We start from the raw sequence: 26,498 nt of genomic DNA on the forward strand, positions 1-26,498 counted from the left end.
TCAATCAAATCTATTTCCCCATGTGTGTCATATTGATTGAATGAGATGTTGACTATTGATTGATTATTTTTATTGGAAGAAATTAAAGAGAAAATAAATTGATCATTTGTTAAAGCATCTATGGCCACTATTAAATATAAAAAAGGTGAAAATTATTACTTTTTAAAGATGAACTCCGGGCAAAACTAATATTGTCTAAATATTTGTGTACTTCCTTGAATCTTGATTTCTGTGTGTATTCCTTCCAGATCTGTGCAGTAATCCAGTGTGAGACTTTCCCTCTGTGCAGGAACTTCCTGTAATAACGACCACTCACTGCTGCTCTCTCTCCCTGTGCAGGGTGACTGGTCTTGTCTCCGCCCCCTCCTGTACTTTTCTGCAGTCAGCTTCTAGGTCAGGGGTGTCAAACTCAATTTAATTGTGGGCCACATCAGCATTATGATTAACCTCAAAGGTCGGGTTGTATCGGTTAGACTAAAGAGTCAATTCACTAAAGGGTACCGCATGTGATCACGCTGTCATGTGACTCCTTTGCATAAATTATTGCATGTGGTAACAAAAAAAAATGATTCTGCTGTATTTAACGCAAATTTTAAAATGTGTCGGTCAATACCGCATAAAAAGCCATGCGGTAAGCTGCTAAGTCCAATTCACATACACAACAGAAAGTAAAAAAATATGCAATATTTATCACCAGGGTTTTCTGGCAGTATCACATGCGGTATTTTTTCAGATGCAGCAAGGGGATCCCCCCACACTGCAACCCCTAGGGGCTTGGTATGGATATTAAGGGGAAACCCACACCAAAATTTAAAAAGAAAACAGCCCCAGATCCATACCAGACCCCAAAAATCCCTTAAAATTCTGAGGGGACTTGCACCCAATTTTTTTTTTAATTATTATTTTTGTGTGGGGTTCCCCGAAATTCATACCAGACCTAAGGGCCTTTTGTTCAGTTATTATTAGTTTGGTGTGGGGTTCCCCCAAAATCCATACCAGACCCAAAGTGCCTGGTATGGATGGGGGGGCCACACTGTTTTTTTCATCATTTGTAATTGCCGGCTTGTTTTGTTCACATTCAGCTGTCAGTGGGACACCCGCTGACAGCTGATGAGTCATCCGTTGTTAAAGTGAAGCTCCACCCAAAAGGGGAAGTTTCACTTTAAAGACTGGCCCCCCACTCCCAATTAAGGATTGGCACCTTTGGGGAGTGGGTACCCAAAATTGACAGGTACCCGCTCACACTTCCGCTGCAATCACCTAGGCCAGTGGTCGGCAAGCCGCGGCTCGCGAGCCACATGCGGCTCTTTACAGACTTTAATGCGGCTCTTCTGTGTGCCGGGCGCCCGCTCCCCTCCCTCCTCTTGGGCGGCCGCCCCAAAAGTCAGGACTCTGCAGCTAGCCCAGCAATGGGCAAACTACGGCCCGTGGGCCGTATACGGCCCGACGGACCTTTTAATCCGGCCCGCGGAGCGTGGCAAACATTGGCTGTCAGGATGTAGGCGGGGCAGCCAGGATGTAGGTGGGGCAGTGTGACGAACTCCTCTCCTCTCACAGTCCGCCGTGAAGACCGGAATGGCGCGGGAACACGGCGAGAGGAACGCGCGGAGCAAAGGTAAGTGAATTGACACAATATAGGGAATGAATTACTATATGGGGGATGAATTACTATATGGGGGATTAATTACTATGGGGGATGAATTACTATGGGGGATGAATTACTATGGGGGATGAATTACTATAGGGAGGATGAATTACTATATGGGGGATGAATTACTATAGGGGGGATGAATTACTATATGGGGGATGAATTACTATATGGGGGATTAATTACTATGGGGGATGAATTACTATGGGGGATGAATTACTATAGGGGGGATGAATTACTATATGGGGGATGAATTACTATGGGGGATGAATTACTATATGGGGGATTAATTACTATATGGGGAATGAATTACTATGGGGGATGAATTACTATGGGGGATGAATTACTATGGGGGATGAATTACTATATGGGGGATGAACTACTATGGGGGATGAATTACTATATGGGGGATGAATTACTATGGGGGATGAATTACTATATGGGGGATGAACTACTATGGGGGATGAATTACTATATGGGGGATGAATTACTATGGGGGATGAATTACTCTATGGGGGATGAATTACTATGGGGGATGAATTACTATATGGGGGATGAATTACTATGGGGGATGAATTACTATATGGGGGATGAATTACTATGGGGGATGAATTACTATATGGGGGATGTATTTTCAGTTTTAAAAATGTGGCTCTCAAAATAAATTTCAATCATGGTTTTGGCGAGATTTGGCTCAGTTGAAAAAAAAGGTTGCCCACCACTGACCTAGGCAATCAGAAGCGGAAGTTGTCCTCCTTCCCCGTAGTCTTGTGGGACATGTGAAGACTACGGGACCATTCATGAAGCACAGCACTACTGGGCACCCGGCTGTGAAGCCACAAGTTGTCATAGCCAGGGGCCCACACTGAAGATACCGGCACCTGGAACACCAGACTGCTGGTGAAACAAGCTGCGGGGAGGACACAGCGGGACCGAGGGACAGGTGAGTGGCTGTTTTTCAAAAGTCAGAAGCTACAGTTTTTGTAGCTGCTGACTTTTATTTTTTTATATTGTGAGCGGAACTCCACTTTAAGGACGCTACGACTGGCTTCTTTAACAACCAGCTACCGTACAATAAATTACCGCATTAGTGAATTGCACATTTGCAAAAAATTTACCACATGCGTTATTTTAATGCATTTTAAGTCATTATTTAACTCTTAGTGAATCGACTCCTATATGTCCAGATCACCCCCACCCCCCTTACATCAGATATCAAGAGTCCCCCCAACTTTAGAAGTCAAGATTCCCCCACCCTCTCTTACATCACAGTGCACCCTCTTACCTTGCACGGCTGCTGGGAAGAAGCTTGAGGCAGAGCTGGAAAGCAGAAAGTGCAGAGTCTGGAGGAGGACCAGAGGGGGGCTGGAGTCTGCTGCTGGAGTCTGCTGAATGCTGAGATCAGGGGAGGCGGAGACAAGGTGGTGATGTGGCTGCACAGAGAGAGACGGAATTCTGTCCTTTAAAAAAAAAACAAATAAAAGATAAGCACAAGGGGACAGTATTCCTTGTGCTGCTGATCATCAAGAGTGCTGCTGATTATCAAGAGTGCCCAACTGCAGAATGACCGCCTGTTCTGCCCACCTCCTCCATTCACAGAAGCTGTACTACAGCTTCTATGAATGAAACCTGATCTATGAATGGAGGGGACAGAGCTCTCAATCATCCACCCATCCCCCATTCATAGATCACAATTCATTAATAGAAAGTGTAGTCCAGCTTCTATGAATGGAGTAACTGGCCATCCAGGGGACATGGTGGGGTACTCTTGTTAAGTGCTTTTGACTGCTCCCTTAGTTCCATTACCGCTGCCACCCCAGAAAATTAGGCTTCACTGCATGCTTAGGAGCTTTTGGCATTTTTTTTGTCAAGGTCCCTTAACTGAACTCAATAAAAGTATATGGGGTTGATTTACTAAAGGCAAATACACCGTGCAATTTGCAAAGGGCAGTGCCACTCTGCAAGAGTAGTTGGCCCAGAGCTTAGTAAATGAGCAGAAGCTTCTGCTGACTTTCATCATCCAATCATGTGCAAGCAAAAACACTGTTTTTTTTATTTTCCTTGCACGTGATTGAGTATTTTTTGCAAAGTTAAGCTTTCCCTCATTTACTAAGCTCTGGTGCAATTGCACTTTGCAAAGTGCACAGTCTATTTATCTTTATTAAATCAACCCCTATGCATCCATGTACACACAGGCTTTTATCGGAGTTTAGCAGCAGCGTTTAGAGGCAGCTAAACATATCTCTCCTGAATGCAGAAGAATCGCATTTCCGAGGAATGTTTTGGCCAAAGAATAAAAAATGCAGCAAAAACATGTATATATGCACCTAAGCACTAGCTGTGTTTAGTACTTGAGTGTTTATTCATTTCAATGGCAAATACTCTGGCCAATGAAATGAATAAATGTTGTTAACTCAGCTAAACGTGGTACTGTGTTTATCTGCGTTTTGTCGCATTTAGCATTTTTATGCTGCCATTAGAATTAAGGTCTATGGTGGTTCCAGTGTACATGTAGCCTAGTGGCAAAGGTGGGGGGGGGGCTTCCCAGGAGGATTTCTACAAAAGGAAGACACAGCAGCACAGGGGACACATCACACTAAGCCTGGGTCCACACTGATGTGGTACGTAATTCGCAGTGTGAATTCCACATCGCATCAGAATCACACCCCGTTCATGCAAACCACTGCGGGTGTGTATGTTAACAACACCCCGAACGTGGTCCGCAAAAGAAACGGATTGCATGGGTGTGAATATCCATGTGATCCGATTCTAGTATGGACCAAAAAAAATGTATGGCTCAAATCGCACCGCACAGAATTCGCATGTGATTTGCCACACCGCATGAGTGTGAACCCATTAAGGTAAGAAATATCCCTTGTGCTAATTCTTTTGTTTTTCTTTTTTTTTTTTTATAAAATCTCAAGTTTTAAATCAGTACTATGCCTGGATTTCATTTTTTTTTAATTTTTAAATTGTATTAAAAAGTGTAAAAAGTTTGTTCTGTAGAGACATTGAAGCAGTTTTTATTGTTTTGTTTTTTTAACTTAAAGAACTTTCCAAATATGTTTTTGGAAGTTTTGTTTTTAGAAACTTGCAGGGGAGGTTTACCTGGCTCTCACCTCTTGTTACCCAATAACCTTGCTGAGTTGTTTTTTAAAGCTCCATTTATTTGTGACAGGTCATCCAGGAGGAGGAGGAGAAGAGGAGGAGGAGGAAGAGGAGGAGGAGGAGGAGGAGTGCAGTCCTCCAGCCGGGCGGTCCTCTTCTCTGCACAAACTTTCAGTCTGCCTTCTTGTTCTTCACCATCTCCGTGTAAATCTCCGAGCAGCTCCGGATCCTCAGCGCCCCTCTGCCTGGGATTAGTACACAGCACAGGGCTCCGACCCATCTCTGGATTATACAAACCAAGGGGAACCCTCCTCTCCTGCCAGGCTGGGCTATGGAGATCTGGCCATGGATCTTTGTCATGGGACACACACTGGCCACCCTTCTGCTGGCTCAGGCTATGGAGGAGGTCGTGCCTAGACTCACCTTGCAGTATGGTAAGTGCTGGTGGCTGCCATGGCAGGAAGGGGTTAATCGGGGGGTGGAGGGGCCCCTGCTGAGTGCTGGGCTGGGAAGTTACCCGGGGTGACAGCTCTGTGTGTATACTGGATGACTGCTCAGGTTACACCACAGCTACTGTTTGCTGTATGCCTGGCTCTGTACAGGGGATCATCCACATACTTCTAATGTCCATTTCTGTTTATTCAGTAAATCTTACATTTATACCAAGATATAGTAACTTGTTACATTTATATTTATACCAATATGTCACTCGTTATAGTTAAGACTATATTTATAAAAGATATAACATATGACATTTATAAAGATATAGCTTGTTACATTTATACTATATTTATAGTAAGATATAACCTGTTACAATTATAAAGATATACATAACTTGTTATATTTATACTATATTTATTACAGAAATAATATGGGACATTTATAAAGATATAACTTGTTACATTTATACTATATTTATGCTAAGATATAACGTGACAATTATAAAAAAATATTCTGTAACTTGTTATATTTATACTTTATTTATACCAATATATAACTTGTTATATTTATACTATATTTATACCAATATATAACTTGTTACATTTACACTATATTTATACCAATATATAACTTGTTATATTTATACTATATTTATGCTAAGATATAACCTGGGACAATTATAAAAAAATATTCTGTAACTTGTTACATTTATATTATATTTATACCAATATATAACTTGTTATATTTATACTATATTTATTACAGAAATAATGTGACATTTATAAAGATATAACTTCTTACATATATACTATATATATACTAAGATATAACATGTAACAATTATAAAGATATACATAACTTGTTACATTTATACTATATTTATACCAATATGTAACTTGTTATAGTTATACTATATTACAGTAATAATATGACATTTCTAAAGATATAACTTGTAACATTGTTACTATATTTATACTAAGATATAACATGTGACCATTATAAAAAATATTCTGTAACTTGTTACATTTATACTATATTTATACTAATATGTAACTTGCTATAGCTATACTATAGTTATAAAAGATATAACGTGACATAAAGATATTCTGTAACTTGTTGCATTTAGCGACAGTTCTCACTACATGCGTTTCAGTATGTTTTTTTCTGCATCCAAAACCTTACACAAAAAGTAGGTTATATGGTTGTCAATGTCATAGTTCACATCAGTGCTTTCAGTTCCAGTGTGTTCTGTATGCAGGAAAAAAAAGTAGAACAGGCTGAATTTTTCCTGCACAGAACTGCACTGCAACACAGTAAAACACATCAAAAACACACAAAAATGCACCACAAACGCACATATTACACACATGTCCCTTTTTAAATTGAAGAAAAAGAGGGGCAAAAAAATTAACTGGAAAGCATCAAAAACGCAACGGAACGCATAAAAACGCAACAGAACGCGCCGAAACACGCATGCAGAAATGCATCTGGACTGCGTTTCTACAGTGTGAACCCTTATACTATATTTATACTAAGATATAATATGTGACTTTTTTACAGATATAACTTGTTACATTTATACTATATTTATACCAATATGTAACTTGTTATAGTTATACTATATTTATAAATGATATAACATATGATATAAAGATATTCTGTAACTTGTTACATTTAGGCCATTTCTCACTACATGTTTTTCAGTTGCTTTTTTTCTGCATCCAAAACTCACAGAAAGCAGGTTATATGGTTGTCAATGTCATAGTTTACATCACTGCTTGCAGTTCCAGTGCGTTCCAGTTGCAGAAAAAAAAGTAGAACAGGCTGCATTTTTCTTGCACAAAGCTGCACTGGAAAGCGGTAAAACACATCACATCAAAAATGTACCGGAATGCACCAAAATGCACTGGAACGCACATGTCCCTATTTAAATTGAAGAAAAAGAGGGGGAAAAGGGAACTGTAAGGCATCAAACATGCACCAGAACGCACCAAAACGTGTGAAAAGCATGCATGCAGAAACGCATCCGGAACTCATCTGGACTGAGTTTCTATAGTGTGAACCGGCCCTTAGACTATATTTATACTAAGATATAATATGTGACATTTATAAAGATATTCTGTAACTTGTTACATTTAGAGCCAGTTCACAATACATGCATTTCAGTTGCTTTTTTTCTGCATCTAAACCACACAGAAAGTAGGATATATGGTTGTCAATGTCATAGTTCACATCAGTGCTTGCAGTTCCAGTGCGTTCCAGTTGCAGAAAAAAACAGTAGAACAGGCGGAATTTTTCCTGCACAGAACTGCACTGGAACGCGGTAAAATGCACCAAAATGCACCACAAACATGTGACATTTATAAAGATATTCTGTAACTTGACACATAGTTACACAGTAATGGTTGCCATCAGTGGTGTATTTAGGTTTTGTGCTGCCCTAGGCAACACAAAAATTGAAAGCCCCCCCACCCGAGAGAGCTTTCCACTAACAACCCCCCAACCCCCCCGGGAACTCTGGCCATCCCCAGGAACAACAGCTGGGCTCAAGCAGCCCACAGCCCCTCTCAGATCTCAACTGGTCCCCATGTTGCTCATGTCCCTTCTTCTGGGGGGCACTGCTGCCCCCCTAAAAAATGATGCCCTAGGCAAATGCCTTGTTTGCCTTCTGGTAAATACACCCCTGGTTGCCACACACGCTTCAATGTCATTATCCAATACTGTGTAATAATAATAATATCCAATTGATGTGGGATTCTATAAAAATCAAATAGGCCCGACTTCTCTTCCTTTCCAATTAGGCTCAGTTTAGATTCGATTCAATCAAACTGAGTCTGCAGGTCAGCAGCGCTAAAGGTAGTCATACACACCTTCGATTTTATTGCCCGAATGATGTGCAGTACAGTCAAATTGATCAATCGGAATCTGATCGAATTGTAATAATTTCCCTTTTTGATCAATTTAGACTCGGGTTAGATCGGGTTCAATTAAACCAAGGTGATCGACCAAAGTAGAAGATGTTTGATCGGTCTGCATTGATTAGGTGCTCTGAGATGCTTCACGTTTTGGTCAATCAGGTTATGAGAGTATTTGGTGGAACTGATCAAATCATACTAATCAGCAAACGTGTTACCTATTATACTATCTTTTTACCAAGATATAACTTGCCACATAGTTACACAGTGATGGTTGCCACGCACGCTTCAATTCTATTATCCCATCAATGTGGGAGTCTATAAAAATAGCAAACAATTAAATAGGCAAAACTTCCCTTGTGATCAACTTAGAATCAATTTAGATCAGATTTGGTCAAACTGAGTCAAATGACTGGGGTGGAAAATGATCAATAGTTTTCCATCGATCGGCAGAATGAAGATACTTTGTTCATGAATAAAATTATATTCCAAGCATTCAGATTATGAGGTTACATGGTGGAAACAGAGATGCAATCAATGGCTTACAGTCATAAATTATGATCATGTCTTAAATAAAGATCAGAGTCCACTTCCACATGTGTGGTACATCGATTGAATGGGCTGTTGACTATAGATAGTTATTGCTATCGGAAGAGACCATTCAAGTGAAATCATTTATCAAAGTGTGTATGGCTACTGTTGGTCAGATTGAAAATAGAAAAGTCCATCTAGTTCAACCAATACAATAGTTAACACGGTAGGCCTAGGAGAGGTACTACTATTGCAGTCCATGGGGCCAAAAATCCCTGAATGTATTTAAAAAGAATCTTATGTACTTTTTGGATGGTAGAGCAACTGAGTGTACAAGTGTGAACAGGGACAGTTAGAAAGAATGGGACTTTGCAAAATTGTAGCCAGGCATAGGGAAAAGAGTTTTAAACTGGGGTATTCGTTACATTTAGGCTCCTTTCACACTTGTGCGATTCAAAATCCTGCAATTTTCATTGCGACTTTACAGTGTGACTTGATGCGACTTTGGCACGACTTTGATGTGACTTTTGCGTGACTTTTGTGCAACTTTGGCTTTGACCAAGGATAATTGTTTCTGCTGTACAAAGTCACACACAAGTCACATGTACAACATTCATCTGCGACTTTCATGCAACTTTAGAGGGTTTGCATTGAAGTCTATGACCCTCAAGTCACATGAAAGCTGGACCAAAGTAGTGCAGGAACTACTTTGAAGTTGCAGTGACTTTAAATCTCACAGATATGAATGGTATCCATTGGGGGCAACTTGTCATGTGACTTTGGACCCCAAAGTTGCATGACAAGTCGCATAAGCGTGAATGGAGCCTAATACAATATTTATCCCAAGAAAAAAGGCCCCGTTCACATATCGTGTAGCTGGAACACAGGTTCCTGCTTGCAATTTCTGCAAGTGGCCCACTTGATTGGGCTACCCTATGTGCATTTGCTGCACCAAAGAAGCTCAGGGTCTAAATTATGTCCCTGAATCAGATGCGGTTTTACACAGGTGCTTTGCCATAATTCTAGTATCTTTTGTTGCATGACAGTTGGGGCAAATTCACACCACATTTGGGGGTGCCATTTAGGATGAATGGCACCCAAATGCACGTTGCATGTTTTGTCACAATTTGGAATCGTAGGCAGAATCACTCAAATTCTGCCTGCGATTCCTAATCGCCCAAGTGTGAACAGGGCTTACCTTGCCACATTTGTACAATATTTATACCAAGATATAACTTGTTGCATTTACAGCACAATAAGGCCACATTCACACTGAGATAAACTGGACTGGACTGAGTGTTACTCACCTTGAGGGCTGTGTGCGTTCAGGGCCAGGTGTTCAGTGTTCCAGGCATGCGTCCTTGAACCCATAGGGCCCTAAAAGCACGTAGCACTTGGTACAGTATCCAGCTGCAGCGTATTTAACAACTCATAGACTGAGATAGGCTGCAGATAGCCATGCTGGACACTGAACCCACAACTCCCTCCCCCGGTGCATAAAATCACCAGTATTGGATGCAAACAGGATCAGGCCCAGTGTGCATGTGGCCTACAACCTTCATGAAACAGATGGTATTGACATGTCTCATTCCACCGCTTATCCCAAAAATTAGAGGATTATTCCTCATTTCAGGAGTTTAGGCTCACCCATGCAAAGCGTGACTTTTTGCCCCCGGCCGGATGCATGTCCAGAACCATTGGTATATAGTGTAAATACAGTGAAATATTATAGAGACATAGATTCCAAACTGCGTACAGCTGTTCTCAGGGGTGTATTTACCACAAGGCAAACAAGGCATTTGCCTAGGGTGGCATTTTTCAGGGGGGGCACCTCCCTTCCAGGAAGAAGGGACATATGCAGCATGGGAACCAGGTGGGATCAGAAAGAGGCTGCGGGCTGCTTGATGGTGTATGCAAGGCCCAACTCTCATTCCTGGGGATGTCGGAGTTGTGAAGGTGAGTATGGGGGGATATTAGTGGACGGCTCTCTTGGGGGCGAGCACCACTGCCTGTTCCTGGCTATTTGGCCATCATCAGTGCAGTGTGTGAAAGCCATGGGGTCTATGGTGTAGAGATTCAAACCCAACGGGACAGTATAACCATACAGGTTAAGGCAATCAAAAAGCTCTCACAATATGGTTACAAATATTTATACCAAGATAGGACTTGTTACATTCTACAAATATTTATCCAAACCTATAACTTGTTACATTTATATAATGTTTACTATAACTGGTTACATTTATATAATGTTTACTATAACTGGTTATATTTATATAGTATTTATTATAACATGTTACATTTATATGATATTTATTAGAACTTGTTACATTTACATAATATTTACTATAACTTGTTACATTTATATAGTATTTATTATAACTTGTTACATTTATATGATATCTATTATAACTTGTTACACGTATACAAATATTGATCCAAATGTGCGCAGAAGTTTTTTAACAACCTTGTTTCTTGGTGATAGAACAAGGCAGATTGTTGTTTCTCATTATTTGTGGTGTGGTTGGCTCTGGGCACACCCTGGCCTCTGGATCCCTTGTTATTATTATTCTAATGGACTCAGATTGCCTTTGGTCTGGTGACCTGTGACTACACTGCAGGATGTGTTGATAAGTAAAGTGTGGATGTCTTTCATCCCCCCTCCTGATACCTTCAGCACATTAAAGTGGAACTACACTGCATCTGAGCACCACAAAGTAAAAACGCTATTTCATTAATTTTTAATATTCAAAGCAAACTCACCCATCCATCCATGTCTCCAAGCTTTATTTTGAAAAAACAGCATTTTTGAGTAAGGGCAGATGATGCATGTAGCATTGACTTCCTGGAATTCATCTGCCCTTAGCTAAGACATAGAATCAGGAGGGTGTGTTTAGCTGAGAAAACCCCTCATCCCCTCCAGAAGACTCCCGGGATGCATTATTATTATTATACAGGATTTATATAGTGCCAACAGTTTGCTCAGCGCTTTACAATATAACGGGAGACAATACAGCAACAATACAGTTCAATACAAGAGGGATAGGAGGGCCCTGCTCCTTGGAGCTTACAATCTAGGAGGGATGCATGACATCATTTGCCTAGGCAAGAAACCAGGAAGTAACTGAAGAAACAGAAAAAAAAATAGTTTAAAACAAGTAAATAGAATATACATTCTTATCTATTTACTAGTTCTAGCAGAATAAGGATTAAAAAAATAGTCAATGTTGATTGAGAAAGTGAAGTTCCGCTTTAACTCCCTCATTCCTGTACATGTGAAGGATCACCTTGGCTTCCCCTCAGATATACTCTCAGTAAATAACCTGCTAAAACTGCACAAAATATTCCTGCATTACAGAAGTATTTAAAGTATGAATGATTGATCCCATATTTCCCCCATGCAGGGTGGTGGTATCTCCCTCCTAGCCTTCTTGTCTTGAATTGTATTGTACCGTCTTTCCTTCACTGCACAAACTGTTGGCGTTATATAAATCTTATATAAAATAAATAATGATCTTGGATGTGTCCATTGATTTCCTGGTCATCTGTCTTGTTAGATTTTTATTTGGAGTAGAAGGAAGCAGAATAAGGAATCACACTGCTGACACTGAGACATGAACAGTATATGAGGGACGTACATAAATATTAATGAGCGCTGTCACATCTGTCACATATCACCCTTGCTCCTCTCTGGATTACTGTACATGTATCATATATCTGATATTGTTTACTAAAGACGACAATATAGGAATAGCATTTTATTTCTTTTCCCCATCTCATGAAGTATACAGTACTGGTCATTGTGCAATAAGGAGATGCAGTGTAATGGGAGGTATATAGAAGGCACAGGTCATAAACATTAGGAATAACTTAGCTATTTTGGTGAAGTGGTGCCCAGCTGTCTTCTGTGCTCAACTGCCTTCATTTACCCCCTATGGTTCCCTGTTTTCTTTTACACGTGTAGACTGCTGCTAAGGCTATTCTAAGGTTGTTTGTTTCTGGAAAATAAAATAAGAAACAAATAAATAAAACATAAACAGAGGCACAAGACATAACCCTGCCTAAATTAAAGGGAATCTGTAAGGATGGCGTTATGGAAACCACCATTGCCAACTTGTTTCTAAAGGTATGAGCTCCAGAGCCATCTTCTACTACTTAATGAGGTATTGACCCAAAATAACGTATTTCACCAGCTGCATGCTTGTTCCAAATCAATCAATCAAATCTGTTAATAGGAATCTATAAGGAAAGGATTATAGGAGCCACTATTGCTAATTTATTTTAGAAGGTGCAAGCTCCTGAGCCTTCTTCTGCTAAGCTTCTGCTGCTGACCCTAAATGTGCACATCAATTTATTATTATACAGGATTTATATAGCGCCAACAGTTTGCGCAGCGCTTTACAATATAAGGGAGACAGTACAATTACAATACATTTCAGTACAGAAGGAATAGGAGAGCCCTGTTCATGGAGCTTACAATCTAAAGGAAGGGGGAGGTGGTACAATAGGTGATAGCGTACAATAGGAATTGTTCTGATGGATGTGGCTCAAGTACAGTTCTTAGGTGGAGGTGGGGTAGGTTTCTCTGAAGAAATGATCTTTTAAAGATCCCCTAAAGGAAGACAGGATGGGGGCTGATTGGACATACTGCAGTAGGGAGTTCCAGAGGATGGTAGAGGCTCTGGTGAAGTCCCGGAGGCGTGCGTGGGAAGAGGTGACAAAGGAGCTAGAGAGCAAGATGTCTTGGGAGGAGCGGAGCGGGCGATTTGGATGATATCTGTGGATGAGGTTGGTGATGTAGCTAGGGGCAGTGTTGTGGATGGCTTTGTAAGCTGTGGTTAGTATTTTGAGTTTTATACGTTGGGTTAGTGGAAGCCAATGAAGGGATTGGCAGAGAGGGGCAGCAGTTGCTGATCGGTTGGTAAGGTGTATGAGTCTAGCAGCAGCATTCATAACAGACTGAAGGGGGTATAGCCTGTGTAATAGTAGACCAGTGAGGAGGGAGTTGTATTAATCAAGGCAGGATAAAACCAAGGCATGGATAAGTTATTTTGTGGTGTCATTGGTCAGAAAGGGGTGGATTTTGGAAATGCTGCCCAAGGGACCCAAGGACAAAGCCTTGAGGTACCCCAAAGGAAATAGGGAGAGGAGCGGAGGAGGAGGAGTTGTAAGTGATGCTGAAATTGCGCTGAGAAATGTAAGAGGAGAACCAGGAGAGAGCAGGACAATGGAGTGGAGTTTACTGAGGAGGAGCAGGTGGTCGACTGTGTCAAAGGCAGTGGAAAGGTCTAGGAGTATGAATATGGAGTAATGGCCTTTACTGGTTGCATGCCTGTTCTAAATCAATCAAGTTAAAGGGAATCAGTAAGAATGAGATTATAGGAGCCACCATTGCTAACTTGTTTTTGAAGGCGCAAGCTCCTGCAGCTTTCTTCTACTACTCACGTCAGTGATAGACAGACCAAGCAATTTTCTTTCCTGCAGCTGTGGGTTGCAGGAAAGAAAATTGCTTGATTCCCCCATTAAAACGGTCAGCGTTGATGGGGGAATCCCTCCCATGGAGCCATTGTGTTCTCCCAGGACGGGGGGGATTTGGGCAGGAGGAGCAGTCCCTTCCGGGAGAACACAGTGATTACTGCTAGCAACTAAAATAGCATGTAAAATCCAACAGGCTGTTTGTACCCAGATTGATCTATCAATGGTTTGAATCTCAGCTGGTCCCTGTTGAACCTGCTGAGATTCGAACTGTCTATGGCCAGATTTTTATGTCTGTTCTACATCAATCAATCAATTTAAAAGGGAATCTGTAAGAATGGTATTATGCAAATCACCATTGATAACATGTTTTTGAAGGTGCAGGCTTCTGAGTCTTCTGCTACAACTTAGTGGGTCATTGACCCAAGATAAGCATGTCACTTCACTGAATGCACGCTTATTCCTTATCAATCAATTAGTCAATTAATCAATTTAATAGGACTGTGTAAGAATGGGATTATGGGAACTGCCATTGGTCATCTGGTGAAATACCACTCATTGACATGCAGGAAGTAACACAATAAACTGGTGCTAGGGGCCCTAAAGGATCCACCAAATGACCAGGTGACCTTAAAGGTTCCACCAGATAACCAGGTGACCCTAAAGGTTTCACAGAAATACCAGGTTACCCTAAAGGTTCCACCATATGACCAGGTGACCCTTAAGGTTCCACCAGTCAATTAGGTGACCCTAAAGGTTCCACCAGATGACCAGGTGACCCTAAAGGTTTCACAGAAATACCAGGTTACCCTAAAGGTTCCACCATATGACCAGGTGACAATTAAGGTTCCCCCAGTCAATTAGGTGACCCTAAAGGTTCCACCAGATGACCAGGTGACCCTAAAGGTTTCACAGAAACACCAGGTTACCCTAAAGGTTCCACCATATGACCAGGTGACCCTTAAGGTTCCACCAGTCAATTAGGTGACCCTAAAGGTTCCACCAGATGACCAGGTGACCCTAAAGGTCCCTCCACATGAGGTATACTGACATACAAACATTGACCAATCAGACCACTAACAGCTAGGCTGTATAAAGCCTTGCTGATATCTGTAGGCACGTTAATGTGTTTTGTCTAAACGCAATAACCAGATGTAACTACTTCTCATTTGCTGAGCCTGTTTGCAGAACTCTTTCTTCTTTCACTCTTCTGTACATAAAAGCCCGCGTGTCTATGGAGGAGAGTCTCATGCCCATGCTTGTTGTTAACCTGTTTTACAGTTCACGCTTTGATGTCAGAGGGTGGGGTCAGGTCTGGTTCTAATACCCAGCAGCGAAAAGGTTTGCTTTTGTCAAACAAGAGGGGAGAGGACTTCTCTGTCCATGCCCGTGGAAGATAAACTAGAGCCAGCTTTGGTTTAGGAGCATATTTATTATGTGCTTGCTAGACACCAAGCTGTATCCTTATTTTCCAAAAGTATTCCAAACACATCCACTATATCACGGTCCTTTAAATCTGTTTTTCATTAAATGTATTTGTTTCTGTGATTTTCTGCTTCCTTGTAATGTCTTTTGTGGCCTCCTGAACCTCTCTTTTTCCCTCATTTCCATTTGTTTGGAATGAGCAGCACATTAGCAGCGGTCATGTGCACTGCTCTATATACATTATACATCCCAGAGTCCAGATTTCATAATCCATTTCAGGAGCAAGTGAAGGTGGCTATGTTCCTGCATACAGTACAGAATGTACTTTTTTAAATCACAGTTTAGTGTCACTTTAAGTCCCTTTGCTGCATAGAAGGATTTCTTCATTAGGAAATACAGTTCTCAGTAGTATATTTATAATATGTTGAGCATTATAGCCACCAGATTTTCTTCTGACATTCATTTATTATTTATTTATTTCAGGTACTTATATAGCGCCGTCAATTTGCGCAGCGCTTTACATATATATTGTACATTCACATCAGTCCCTAACCCTCAAGGAGCGTACAATCTAAGGTCCCTAACTTACATCCATACATACACATACATGGGCCAATTTAGACAGGATCCAATTCACCTACCACTATGCCTTTTTGGAATGTGGGAGGAAATATATGAATGTCAGTTAGGGACCTTAGTTTGTACGCCCCTTGAGGGTTAGGGACTGATGTGAATGTACAATATATATGTGAAGTGCTGCGTAAATTGACGGCGCTATAGAAGTACCTGAAATAAATACATAAATAATAAAGCGCCGTCAATTTGCGCAGCGCTTTACATATATATTGTACATTCACATCAGTCCCTAACCCTCAAGGGGCGTACAATCTAAGGTCCCTAACTCACATTCATACATACACATACCAGGGCCAATTTAGACAGGAGCCAATTCACCTACCAGCATGTCTTTGGAGTGTGGGAGGAAACTGGAGTATGGGCAGCACAGTGGCTAAATGGTTAGCACTTCCGTCTGGCAGTTCTCAGGTCGTTGGTTCGAATCCCAGCCATGGCACCTCCTGCCTGGAGTTTGCATGTTCTCCCTGTGCCTGCGTGGGTTTCCTCCGGGTATTCCAGTTTCCTCCCACACTCCATAGACATGCTGGTAGGTTAATTGGATCCTGTCTAAAATTGGCCCTTGTATATGGATGTAAGTTAGGGACCTTAGATTGTACACCCCTTGAGGGTTAGGGACTGATGTGAATGTACAATATATGTGTAAAGCACTGCATAAATTGACAGTGCTATAGAAGTACCTGAAATAAATAAATACCTGGAGGAAACCCACACAGGCACAGTGAGAACATGCATTTGAAGTTTAGGATGGAAGATAATTAATACCTTCTGTGTTCAGCATCCCCCCCCAGTCCCCCAATACCTACCTAAGCCCAATCTCAATCCAGCAATGTGCACAAGAGCCTTGGCTGTCCATGGTCTCTCCCTTCTCAGTGGCTGAGACAACAGTAGGAGCTATTGGCTCCTGTTACTGTCAGTCACATCCAGTGAGCCAATGAGGAGAGAGTGGCAGGCTGAGTGTGTAAATGGACACACAGAGTAGTGGCTCAGGAGTGAACATGCTTGTGTGCCCCCATAGCAAGCTGCTTGCTGTGGGGGCACTCAACAGGAGGGAGGGCACTGTGCAAAACCATTGCACAGAGCGGCTAAATATGACATGTTTTAAAAAAAAAAAAAATCTGCCTTTAAAATCACTTTACACTTTAGGGCTCATGCACAGAGGCGTATATGGCCGCATAACGTCAAATACGGGTATATTTGAGCACCCAGAAGCACCAGGTGTTGCATACAACCAACTGTACAAACGAATTACAGGATACAGTTGTAAGCAAGTATAAGCTGGTTCTAGCCAGGGGCGGACTGACCATTTGGAAACTCGGGCACTGCCCGAGGGCCCGGGGTCAGTAGGGGACCCCATGAAATGCCCCTGGTACCTTTTATAGGCTTTTTTGGGTGTGCTTTGAGTTTGGGCAAGGACACAGGGGCCCCATGAGTTGTCAGTCCGCCCCTGGTCCTAGCATAAACATTTGTAAGTGTACGAACATGCACCCCTGAACGCCTCACCAACCGCTCCACCTCTGCCACCCCCCTCTGCCTATCCCTCCACTGGCTCCCTCTTGCCCAATGCATCAAATTCAAACTACTCACTCTGACCTACAAAGCCATTCACAACACTGCCCCTAACTACCTCACCAACCTGATTCCCAGGTACCACCCTACCCGTACCCTTCGCTCTTCACAGGACCTCCTTCTATCTTGCTCCCTGGTCTCCTCCTCCCACGCACGACTGCAAGACTTCTCCAGGTCCTCCCCCATCCTCTGGAACTCACTACCCCAATCCATCAGATTGTCACCTTCCCTCCTCACCTTCAGGCGCTCCATAAAAACCCATCTCTTCAGGGAAGCCTACCCCACCCTCACCTAACAGCCATTCTCCTTCATTCCTGCTACCACTCCATCCCCCACAGCCACTTCCTCCTGTACCACTACCCCCTCCATCCTAGATTGTAAGCTCGAAAGAGCGGGGCCCTCTAACCCCTCGTGTGCTGTTTGTAGTTGCTGTACTGTTTCATGTATTGCCCCCTCTATTGTACAGCGTTGAGCAAACCCTTTGGCGCTATATAAACTCGATGTAATAATAATAATAATAAAGCAGACAGTCCAGAGGTCCAGGGGCAATTTTTTTTATACAAAGTGTTTATGAAAACAAAATGGTAGTCAGGTTGTGCAGCCATGTCTGACCCCCTCCCCAACCTCCTCCCTGAGTGTTTTATGTGATCTGATCCCTCTTTGGAGCAAACAGCTTGGCCGATTAAACTAACCATGGATAATACATTTTTGGTCATTGTTTAGTAGCAAATGTGGCCATAAAAGATAAGTGGTGAATGTATCACGTTGGAGCCACAAGACCTGCTTGGTGTTCTGATCATTTTATTGACACAATCAAACCTTTGTAAGATCTCGTTTCCACCCAAAAAGTACATTTAGGCCCGTTCGCACCAGAATGGGGTGACTTTGCGATTGGCTGCGGGTGTCAGTGCAGTGCTAACGACACCCCAAATGCAGGTCACAAATGCAGTGTGTTTGCCAGCACCAGATTGTATTGTACATACGTAGCATGCAATCCAGTTTGCATTTTTTTTCTTTTTTTTTTTACAGAAAACCAATGTGTTTTTCATTTGGCAGACTGACAACTCATGGGGCCCCTGGGCAATAGGGGATCATGGGGCCCCTGTGTCCTTGCCCAAACTCAAAAAAGCCTATGAAAAAGGTACCAGGGGCATCTCATGGGGCCCCCTACTGACCCCGGGCCCTCGGGCAGTTCCCGAGTTTCCAAATGGTCAGTCCGCCCCTGCTGTTTTTTTAAAGTAGAGCATACACTACCTTCAGTGTGAAGCAGTGCGATTTCAGCTCATTCAAATGAATGGGCTGAAAACACACTGCACTCAAATCGCACAGGAACACGAGCAGACGCCTATATAAACTAAATATATCAATAGAATCTGTTATGTAAAGGTCACAGTCAACGAATGTTACTTATATCAGTTATCATTCAGGTAATAGTGAGACTATATCAGTAGGGGAGAAGCAGAACTGAACTTATTATTATTATTATACAGTATTTATAAAGCGCCAATAGTTCGCTCAGCGCTGTACATTACAAAGGGGTACAGAACATGTGACAGAACAATACCAATACAATGCAAAACACGAGGGGTTCGAGGGCCCTGCTCTTTCGAGCTTACAATCTAGGAAGGAGGGGATGGTGGTACAGGAGGAGATAGCTGTGGGGGATGGAGTAGTAGGAAGAGTGGCGGAGGTCGGCAGGTTAGCAGGGGGTGGGGTAGGCTCCCCTGAAGAGATGGGTTTTCAGGGTGCACCTAAAGGAGAGGAGAGTAGGTGATAATCTGATGGGTTGGGGCAGGGAGTTCCAGAGGATGGGTGACACCCTGGAAAAGTCCTGGAGGCGGGCATGGGAGGAGGAGACCAGGGAACTAGAGAGAAGGAGGTCTTGTTGGCTAGAGGTAATCAGTGTTTAAATGGGCTTCTGTTGTGTCTGTTGAATTAATATCTAAATACAGCCATCCACTATACAATCTGATTGAACTATCTTTGTACATTCTGCTTTACCCGCGGTTCACACCTACTCGTTTGCTGCCATGTTTTGCAGAAACGCACTGCAGTTCATTTAACATGATTTCCTATGGAACAAGTTCACATCTGCGCGTTTTCACCTGGTGCATTTTTTGGAAAGGGTCAGGGACTTTTTTGAAATTTGACTTCAATGGTAACACTGCAGAAAAGCATGTATTGCGTTTTTGATGCATTGTTGCTGCTTTTTTTATGTGTTTGTTATGCGTTTTGTATTTTAAATCTGCCTAGCAACAACAAAAACACAAGTGCAAAAACACAAAACGCAACGCAAAACGCAGTGCAGAAATACCTCAAATGCAAACTACATAGGTGTGAGTCCACACACAAAACCGCAGAGGCTTAGTATTTGTGCAGTGTGCTAGGGGGCAGTGTGGTGCGTATTTTACCGCATCACACAGCTCCTTTTTTTTTACTTTATTTAAAGCACACAAAAGTGACACTTCATTCATGTCACTGTATAGCAGCACAATGTGTTGCACTGTGGCATGTGGTACTTTCCTTTGCTCTGTGATTTATTTCAGGTACTTAGATAGTGCTGTCAATTTACACAGTGCTTTACATATATATACATTTATTTTTATATATATACATACATATTGTACATTCACATCAGTCCCTAACCCTCAAGGAGTGTGCAATCTAAGGCTGGTCATACATTATGCAATTTTCTTGAGATTTTTGCTTTAGATTTACCAAAAAACATATAATATGAGGTCAAACCTAAACAACACTTTAATTCTATAAAATTAGGCAGACCCTTGCACTACATAGTTGAAGGTAAATGTAAGGGAAATTGGGCAGAAATTTGTATAGTGTATGGCCGGCCTTAGGTCCCTAACTCACATTCATACAAGGGCCAATTTAGACAGGAACCAATTACCCTACCAGCAGGTCTTTGGAATGTGGGAGGAAACTGGAGTACCTGGAGGAAACCCACACAGGCACAGGGAGAACATGCAAACTCCAGGCAGGTGGTGCCATGGTTGGGATTCAAACCAACGACCCGAGTACTGCCTGGTGGATGCGCTAACCTTTTAGCCCCTGTGCTGCTCCTGTGATAAAAGCATGTGCGTTTTATCACAGCTCACTGCCCCGCAGCTTTGGGCTGCATTGCAGTGTGAATAGAACACATAGAGAACAATTGTTTTCTGTGTACCCTAACAGTGACTGGTGTTCTTCCAGTGTTGAAAAATGCCAGTCACCACAATATATGTGAACAGGTACTTATTGGCTGGCCATAAGATAAGTCAGTTTTTATTATTCCACGTTCCCGTTGTCTTCATCTACTGTGGTTCCATTGATGTTACAATATACTAATGAGAATAGAATAATGAAGTAACAGTTTACTTGATACAGTCTTGTGTCATGGCAGCAATGCTATGTCTCTGTTTATATACTTCAGTATTATAATCCTCCTCTCTTGGGAGAAGACCTCCTTTATTCCTGTGCTAGTCAAGCAGACAGAGGTATATGCTCCCCTACATACACAATTAATAGCTCTGGTTTCAATAGGGAAATTAACTGAGGAGATCCCGAAGGTATCTCACCGTTCCATTCATCTGTATCATAATTAATACTTTTCCATGTTACCTTACATTGGTTTATACATAAATTCAGAGTTTATGAATATGGAAACACAAGCCTGAGTGACTACAAGTGCCTTTTACATGTTTCATTCTCTTTTCACGTCTTTTTTGGGCTTAGAAAGGCAAGATTTCTGTTTTATCAGCTAAGCATATGGTTGGTGAAGATTTGTTTCTGGACAATTGGAAATCATTGTAAATCAGAAACAATTCACTATAAGCCCCCATTCACACCTGGGCGTTTTGTCATGCATTTTCACACATTTCCCGAAGGGTTCATGTACACTCACGTTTAGGAGCTGTTCAGCATTTTTTTCAGCAGCCCCTGGACTCTCCCTAATGTTTTCCTATGTGTCCATGTACACATCTTCGTTTACAGCCGTTTACAGGCATTTGAGTTTACCGTTGTTTTTTTTTTACGCAGAAAACTTGCGTTCAGCAGTTGATTTTATCAGCGTTTCAAACACAAAATGCTTGTAAAAGAAGCTAAACGCTGCAAATCGCGTTTATAAGCGTTTGCGTCTGAAAATTTTTTTTAACTCTTCCAGCTCCCTATGCTGTCCAGAGCCTTTTTTCATCATGAAAAATGCATGCAAAGCGTTTTCAAGGTACTCAAATGGACAAAACACTGAACACAGGATGTTCCTACAAAGCTTGTCACACATTGTAATGACCAATTCACACCTCAGACCTCTCCCACCCTTGGAAACAAAAGATATGTTAATGACCATTCAGACCTCAAATTCCTCATAAAGGCCCCCTACCTGGTGGCCTTAATGATTCACTTCACCAGACACCTTTCCCACCCTTGGAACAGGGGCGGACTGACCATTTGGAAACTCGGGCACTGCCCGAGGGCCCGAGGTCAGTAGGGGGCCCCATGAGATGCCCCTGGTACCTTTTTCATAGGCTTTTTTGAGTTTGGGCAAGGACACAGGGGCCCCATGATCCCCTATTGCCCGGGGGCCCCATGAGTTGTCAGTCCGCCCCTGCCTTGGAAACAAAAGAAATGTTAATGGGCAACTCACACCTAAGCTAATCTCAACACATACTGCTGTCTCTGCTTCTACTCTCTCTATTTCTCTGAAACAGTCTGAAATTGTTAATAATTTACCACTTTTCAGTGCATTCTGGGCATTTGGGAGGTTCTCCTGTGCTTATCTTTAAAAAATGCTTCTAGACGCAAATGCACATAAACGCGTTATGCAAACGCGGCTAAACAGACGTTTTTTGACCTATGTTTTCCTGCAGTCAGTTTCCATCGTTCAGAAGTGTCCCGTGTACATGGGGCCTAAATGTGACAACTCTCAACTTCAAGAATCCCATTCTTTTCTATGGTGGCTGCTCACACCTCTAAGCTAAAGGCTTGAAAAGGTACATGAGCCTTATAAAAGATTTCACTAGCTCAGGGATGTCAAACGGGTGGCCCTCCAGCTGTTGCAGAACTACAAGTCCCATGATGCCTCTGCCTTTGGGAGCATTACTTGTAACTGTCAGCCTTTCAATGCCCCATGGGACTTGTAGTTTAGTAACAGCTGGAGGGCCACCAGTTTGACACCCTTGCACTAGCTAATGCTATAGTGTAACTTTTTTTTTTTTTAATATTGTAAGGCATCAGCAGAAGAACTACTGATGTATGTAATATTTTTGTTATTATACAGGATACAGCGTCAACAATTTGCACAGCGCTTTACAACGTGAGGGATCAGCCCCCTTCACTAATATAAGGCTCAGGAACATCATATGGTCCCTCTGCCCTTTCACACCAGTTTGGGACTGCATGGAAACACAAAGGCTGGCCATTGCACAGTTACATTTTTCATTTGAAAAACCTTTTGGTAGAACATTATTGCTTCCTATCATTAACTCTTTAAAATGTCATCCAGACCCCCTATTTGAATAGAAGCATATTAAACATGTTTAATTACAATATATCTAATTCTAACTACAATACAACTACCAAGTACAATTTTTCCCAAACGAAAACTTCATTTACAGTTAAAAATTTTCTCATCACTTTGGTCACAAATCGACAAAGATTGTACCCCAGTGACCTAATCCAATTAACTTTTTGAAAACAAAAAAATTCAAACATAAATGCCCCTGGTGTATGGCCAACTTGTCCTTATAGGTGCCAGGCAGCACCATTGGTGCGTAGTAATGCTTACTATAGGGGAAATGCATGCTCCATCTCCACCATCTCCAGGGAGAGTCATTGGCTGATGGATTTCTAGGGGGTCCAGTTTCTTCTCCAATGGTTCTTTATGTATAAATTGTATTCATTATATATTTTCTGTCTGGATTGACTTTAGATGTTTTCATGGTGTCCAGCACAAAAACATTTTTACTTTGTTCCCAGGAGCATCTGTCTTCAGCTATGTGCAGTTTTTATTTTTTACATGGCTACATATCATTTGCATACGCCAGCCTGTCTCAACTTTTATAGCATGGAGGAACCTTTGAAACATCTTTCAGGTTTTAGGGAACCCCTGTCAATAATTATGTTATCTACAGCTCACAGTACATTAATGGGTCAATGGGAAGAATGTTCCCCTCATGGATAGCTAGAAATATATTTGGTGTCAGTGGTTACAGGAGAGGCCGAAACTGTTCATTGTTCAAAGGAACCCCTAGCAACTTCTGGATGAACCTTAGGGTTCCACAGAACACTGTTTGAGAAAGGCTGGCGAAGACATTGTTTCAATTTTCTGCAATTGGCACATGGCATTTAAAGAAGATTATCATGATTTTGAGATTTTTTTTTTTAATTTTTATGTTTTAGATGTACTTAACTGATTAACCCTGTTAAGGGGAAGAGGATATTAACATATTTCTTTAACAATGAGCACCCATGACATAGCAGAATATTGGGATTTTTAGCAGAGCCGTTTGATTTCAGACCATCTCTCTGCGACAGAAACGCTGTATTATGTACAGTAAATGGCTCACAGAGTACAAGGCATTCTGTGAATGGAAAAAGGGGAGAACAAGGGGTGGATAAACTGCACTAGCGTGAGCAGCAGCTTTCACAGAGGCAGAAAGCCGAAGATACTGTGGGAGCTCTTGTATCTGACATCAACAAAAATAGTTATTTTAAGGTACTCGTTAGTGATAGAATACACCTCAGGGGTGCTAATCTTTGTATACACATCTGAAATTTAAAAAAAAAAACTGCTTGGAATTCCACTGTAACAGAAGTGTAGTTATTTTTAGGGAACAGTATTGCCAATAAACCCCAGTCACCCTTATTCATTGTGTAGAGCAATCTAAAAACACTGTGCCTCTAAATTGTTCTTTTCTTATCTGTCCATTTTGTTTAGGTTCCATGTTGGTTTAAATCAATTCAACCTTGACTCACTTTCTCCGAAATACAACTTAACCAAATTAATTTTAATTGACATTCAAATCTGGTTTCCTTTTTCGATTTCTTAATAATAGTACATCTATACAAGCCTGACAACTTTGGCCAGCTTGGCACGCATCTCTGCTGTTTTCTATATTTTTAATTGGGAGGAGAGCTTATTGAGAACATCCACCCACCACTCCCCTGTGCAAACAGATGTGTACACACATAAGCACACTTCGTCATCTACATACATATGTACACAAGGAGAAAGTAAAGAATGAAGTGAAGTGGTGTCTATGGCAGCAGTTCTCAAATTTTTTTTCATGCCTGTCAAGAATGACGCTTTGGCCTCACCTATTTGAACATCAAAGGGAGATCTGAGGTCATCTGAAAAGTGATTTGAATAGAACTGCATCACAGCATTGGTCAAATAACAGGAGCCAGGTAGCTGAAGAACGTATAACAATTCAGCTAGCTCCTTTTATTCCTTTTGTGATCAGTGGATATGTACGCTAGCTTGAAAATATCAACCTTTTTAACTCAGAGGAATCCTTGAAATAATACAAAAGTAAAATAAATGGCCACTGCCCCAGTCTATAACTGGCTTTTGCAGCAAGGACACATGAACGGGCAATGCATGTCAAAAAAAAAAGGAGAAGAGAAAGTTCCAGGTCAACTTGCCAACAACCGAATTAACCTGTCTTAACTGTAAGCGTTAAAAACAGGGGTTTAGTTAGCACACATTTGCAAATACATACGTAAGCCACAGAGCCACGTCATGGCACCCTGATATTCTGAGGTCATAATCTACAAATTTTGAGAGCCCCCATAGTAGAGGCACATGTATTTAATGGATAGATCAAGGGCAGGTGAACCTGTGGGAGCCCACCCCTCTTTAGCATGTAGCACAATGGCAGCCAGGGTGTCCTAGTGCACCCCCTCGACCAACAATTCAACAGTACAAAAAATGGCCAGGCTCAGGGAATCTCTACTAATAATTTCTATATCAAACGTTAACAGAACATTTGTGTGATGGTCAATTAGAAGATCACCCCCCCTCTTCCCACAGATAGCTAAAAAATAATTGTTCATAGTGGTTACACATCTGAGATGCAAAAGCTGCTCATTGTTGAAGGAACCCCTACAAACCTCTAGAGCAGGGGTGTCAAACTGGCGGCCCTCCAGCTGTTGCCAAACTACAAGTCCCACCATACCTCTGCCTTTGGGAGTCATGCTTGTGAGTGTCAATCTTGCAATGCCTCATGGGACTTGTAGTTTGGCAACAGCCGGAGGGCCGCCAGTTTGACACCCGTGCTCTAGAGGAACCATAGTTGAGACTGTCCTAAATAGTACCTGCTGACTCTATGATTGGATGTGCTAGCATTAGAATTCTTTGATATGTCCACCTTTTACCACAAAAAAATGTTTTTACGTTGCACTTCTTCCAAATTGAAGTAATCAAAAGGGCTAGCTTTTTTTTTGACAGACCCAAAAACGTTTACTTAAAGCAACTCTGTGACTTTATCAAAGATGTCAAAATAATCTCTCCCCATAAAAGAGTAAGGCAAATACCTACCTTTCCTACTGCTACCCCCCCCCCCCCCACCAAATGCCACTCTGTTCCTCCCAAGGACCTACTGTTTCCTGTAGTGACCTAGGGGTCACTGAATGTTGCATGGGTCACTGCAGATTGATGATTGACCACATGTTGCATCAGGCACAGTAAACTGATGCTTAACATGTTTGGCTATTGCACTTTGCTATAAACAAAACAAATGTCAGACCACCCATGGTCCCAC

At 41.8% G+C, this 26,498-nt stretch overlaps 1 protein-coding gene across 2 annotated transcripts in view; it reads left to right on the plus strand.

Moving 5' to 3' along the window:
* The window catches only part of SEMA4B (semaphorin 4B), a 444,317-nt gene that overhangs the window by 339,415 nt on the left and 78,404 nt on the right, over window positions 1-26,498 (plus strand). For both annotated transcript variants that reach the window (XM_089687631.1, XM_089687632.1), the window contains one exon: window positions 4,827-5,190. In XM_089687631.1, coding sequence (XP_089543757.1) covers window positions 5,088-5,190 — 103 coding nt within the window. In that variant the 5' untranslated portion in view covers window positions 4,827-5,087. The remainder of the gene's footprint in view (window positions 1-4,826; window positions 5,191-26,498) is intronic.

Source organism: Staurois parvus, unplaced genomic scaffold (assembly GCF_062004578.1).
Source record: "Staurois parvus isolate SC_StPar_1 unplaced genomic scaffold, SC_StPar_1.0 ptg000432l, whole genome shotgun sequence".
NCBI classification, from domain to species: Eukaryota; Metazoa; Chordata; class Amphibia; order Anura; family Ranidae; genus Staurois; species Staurois parvus.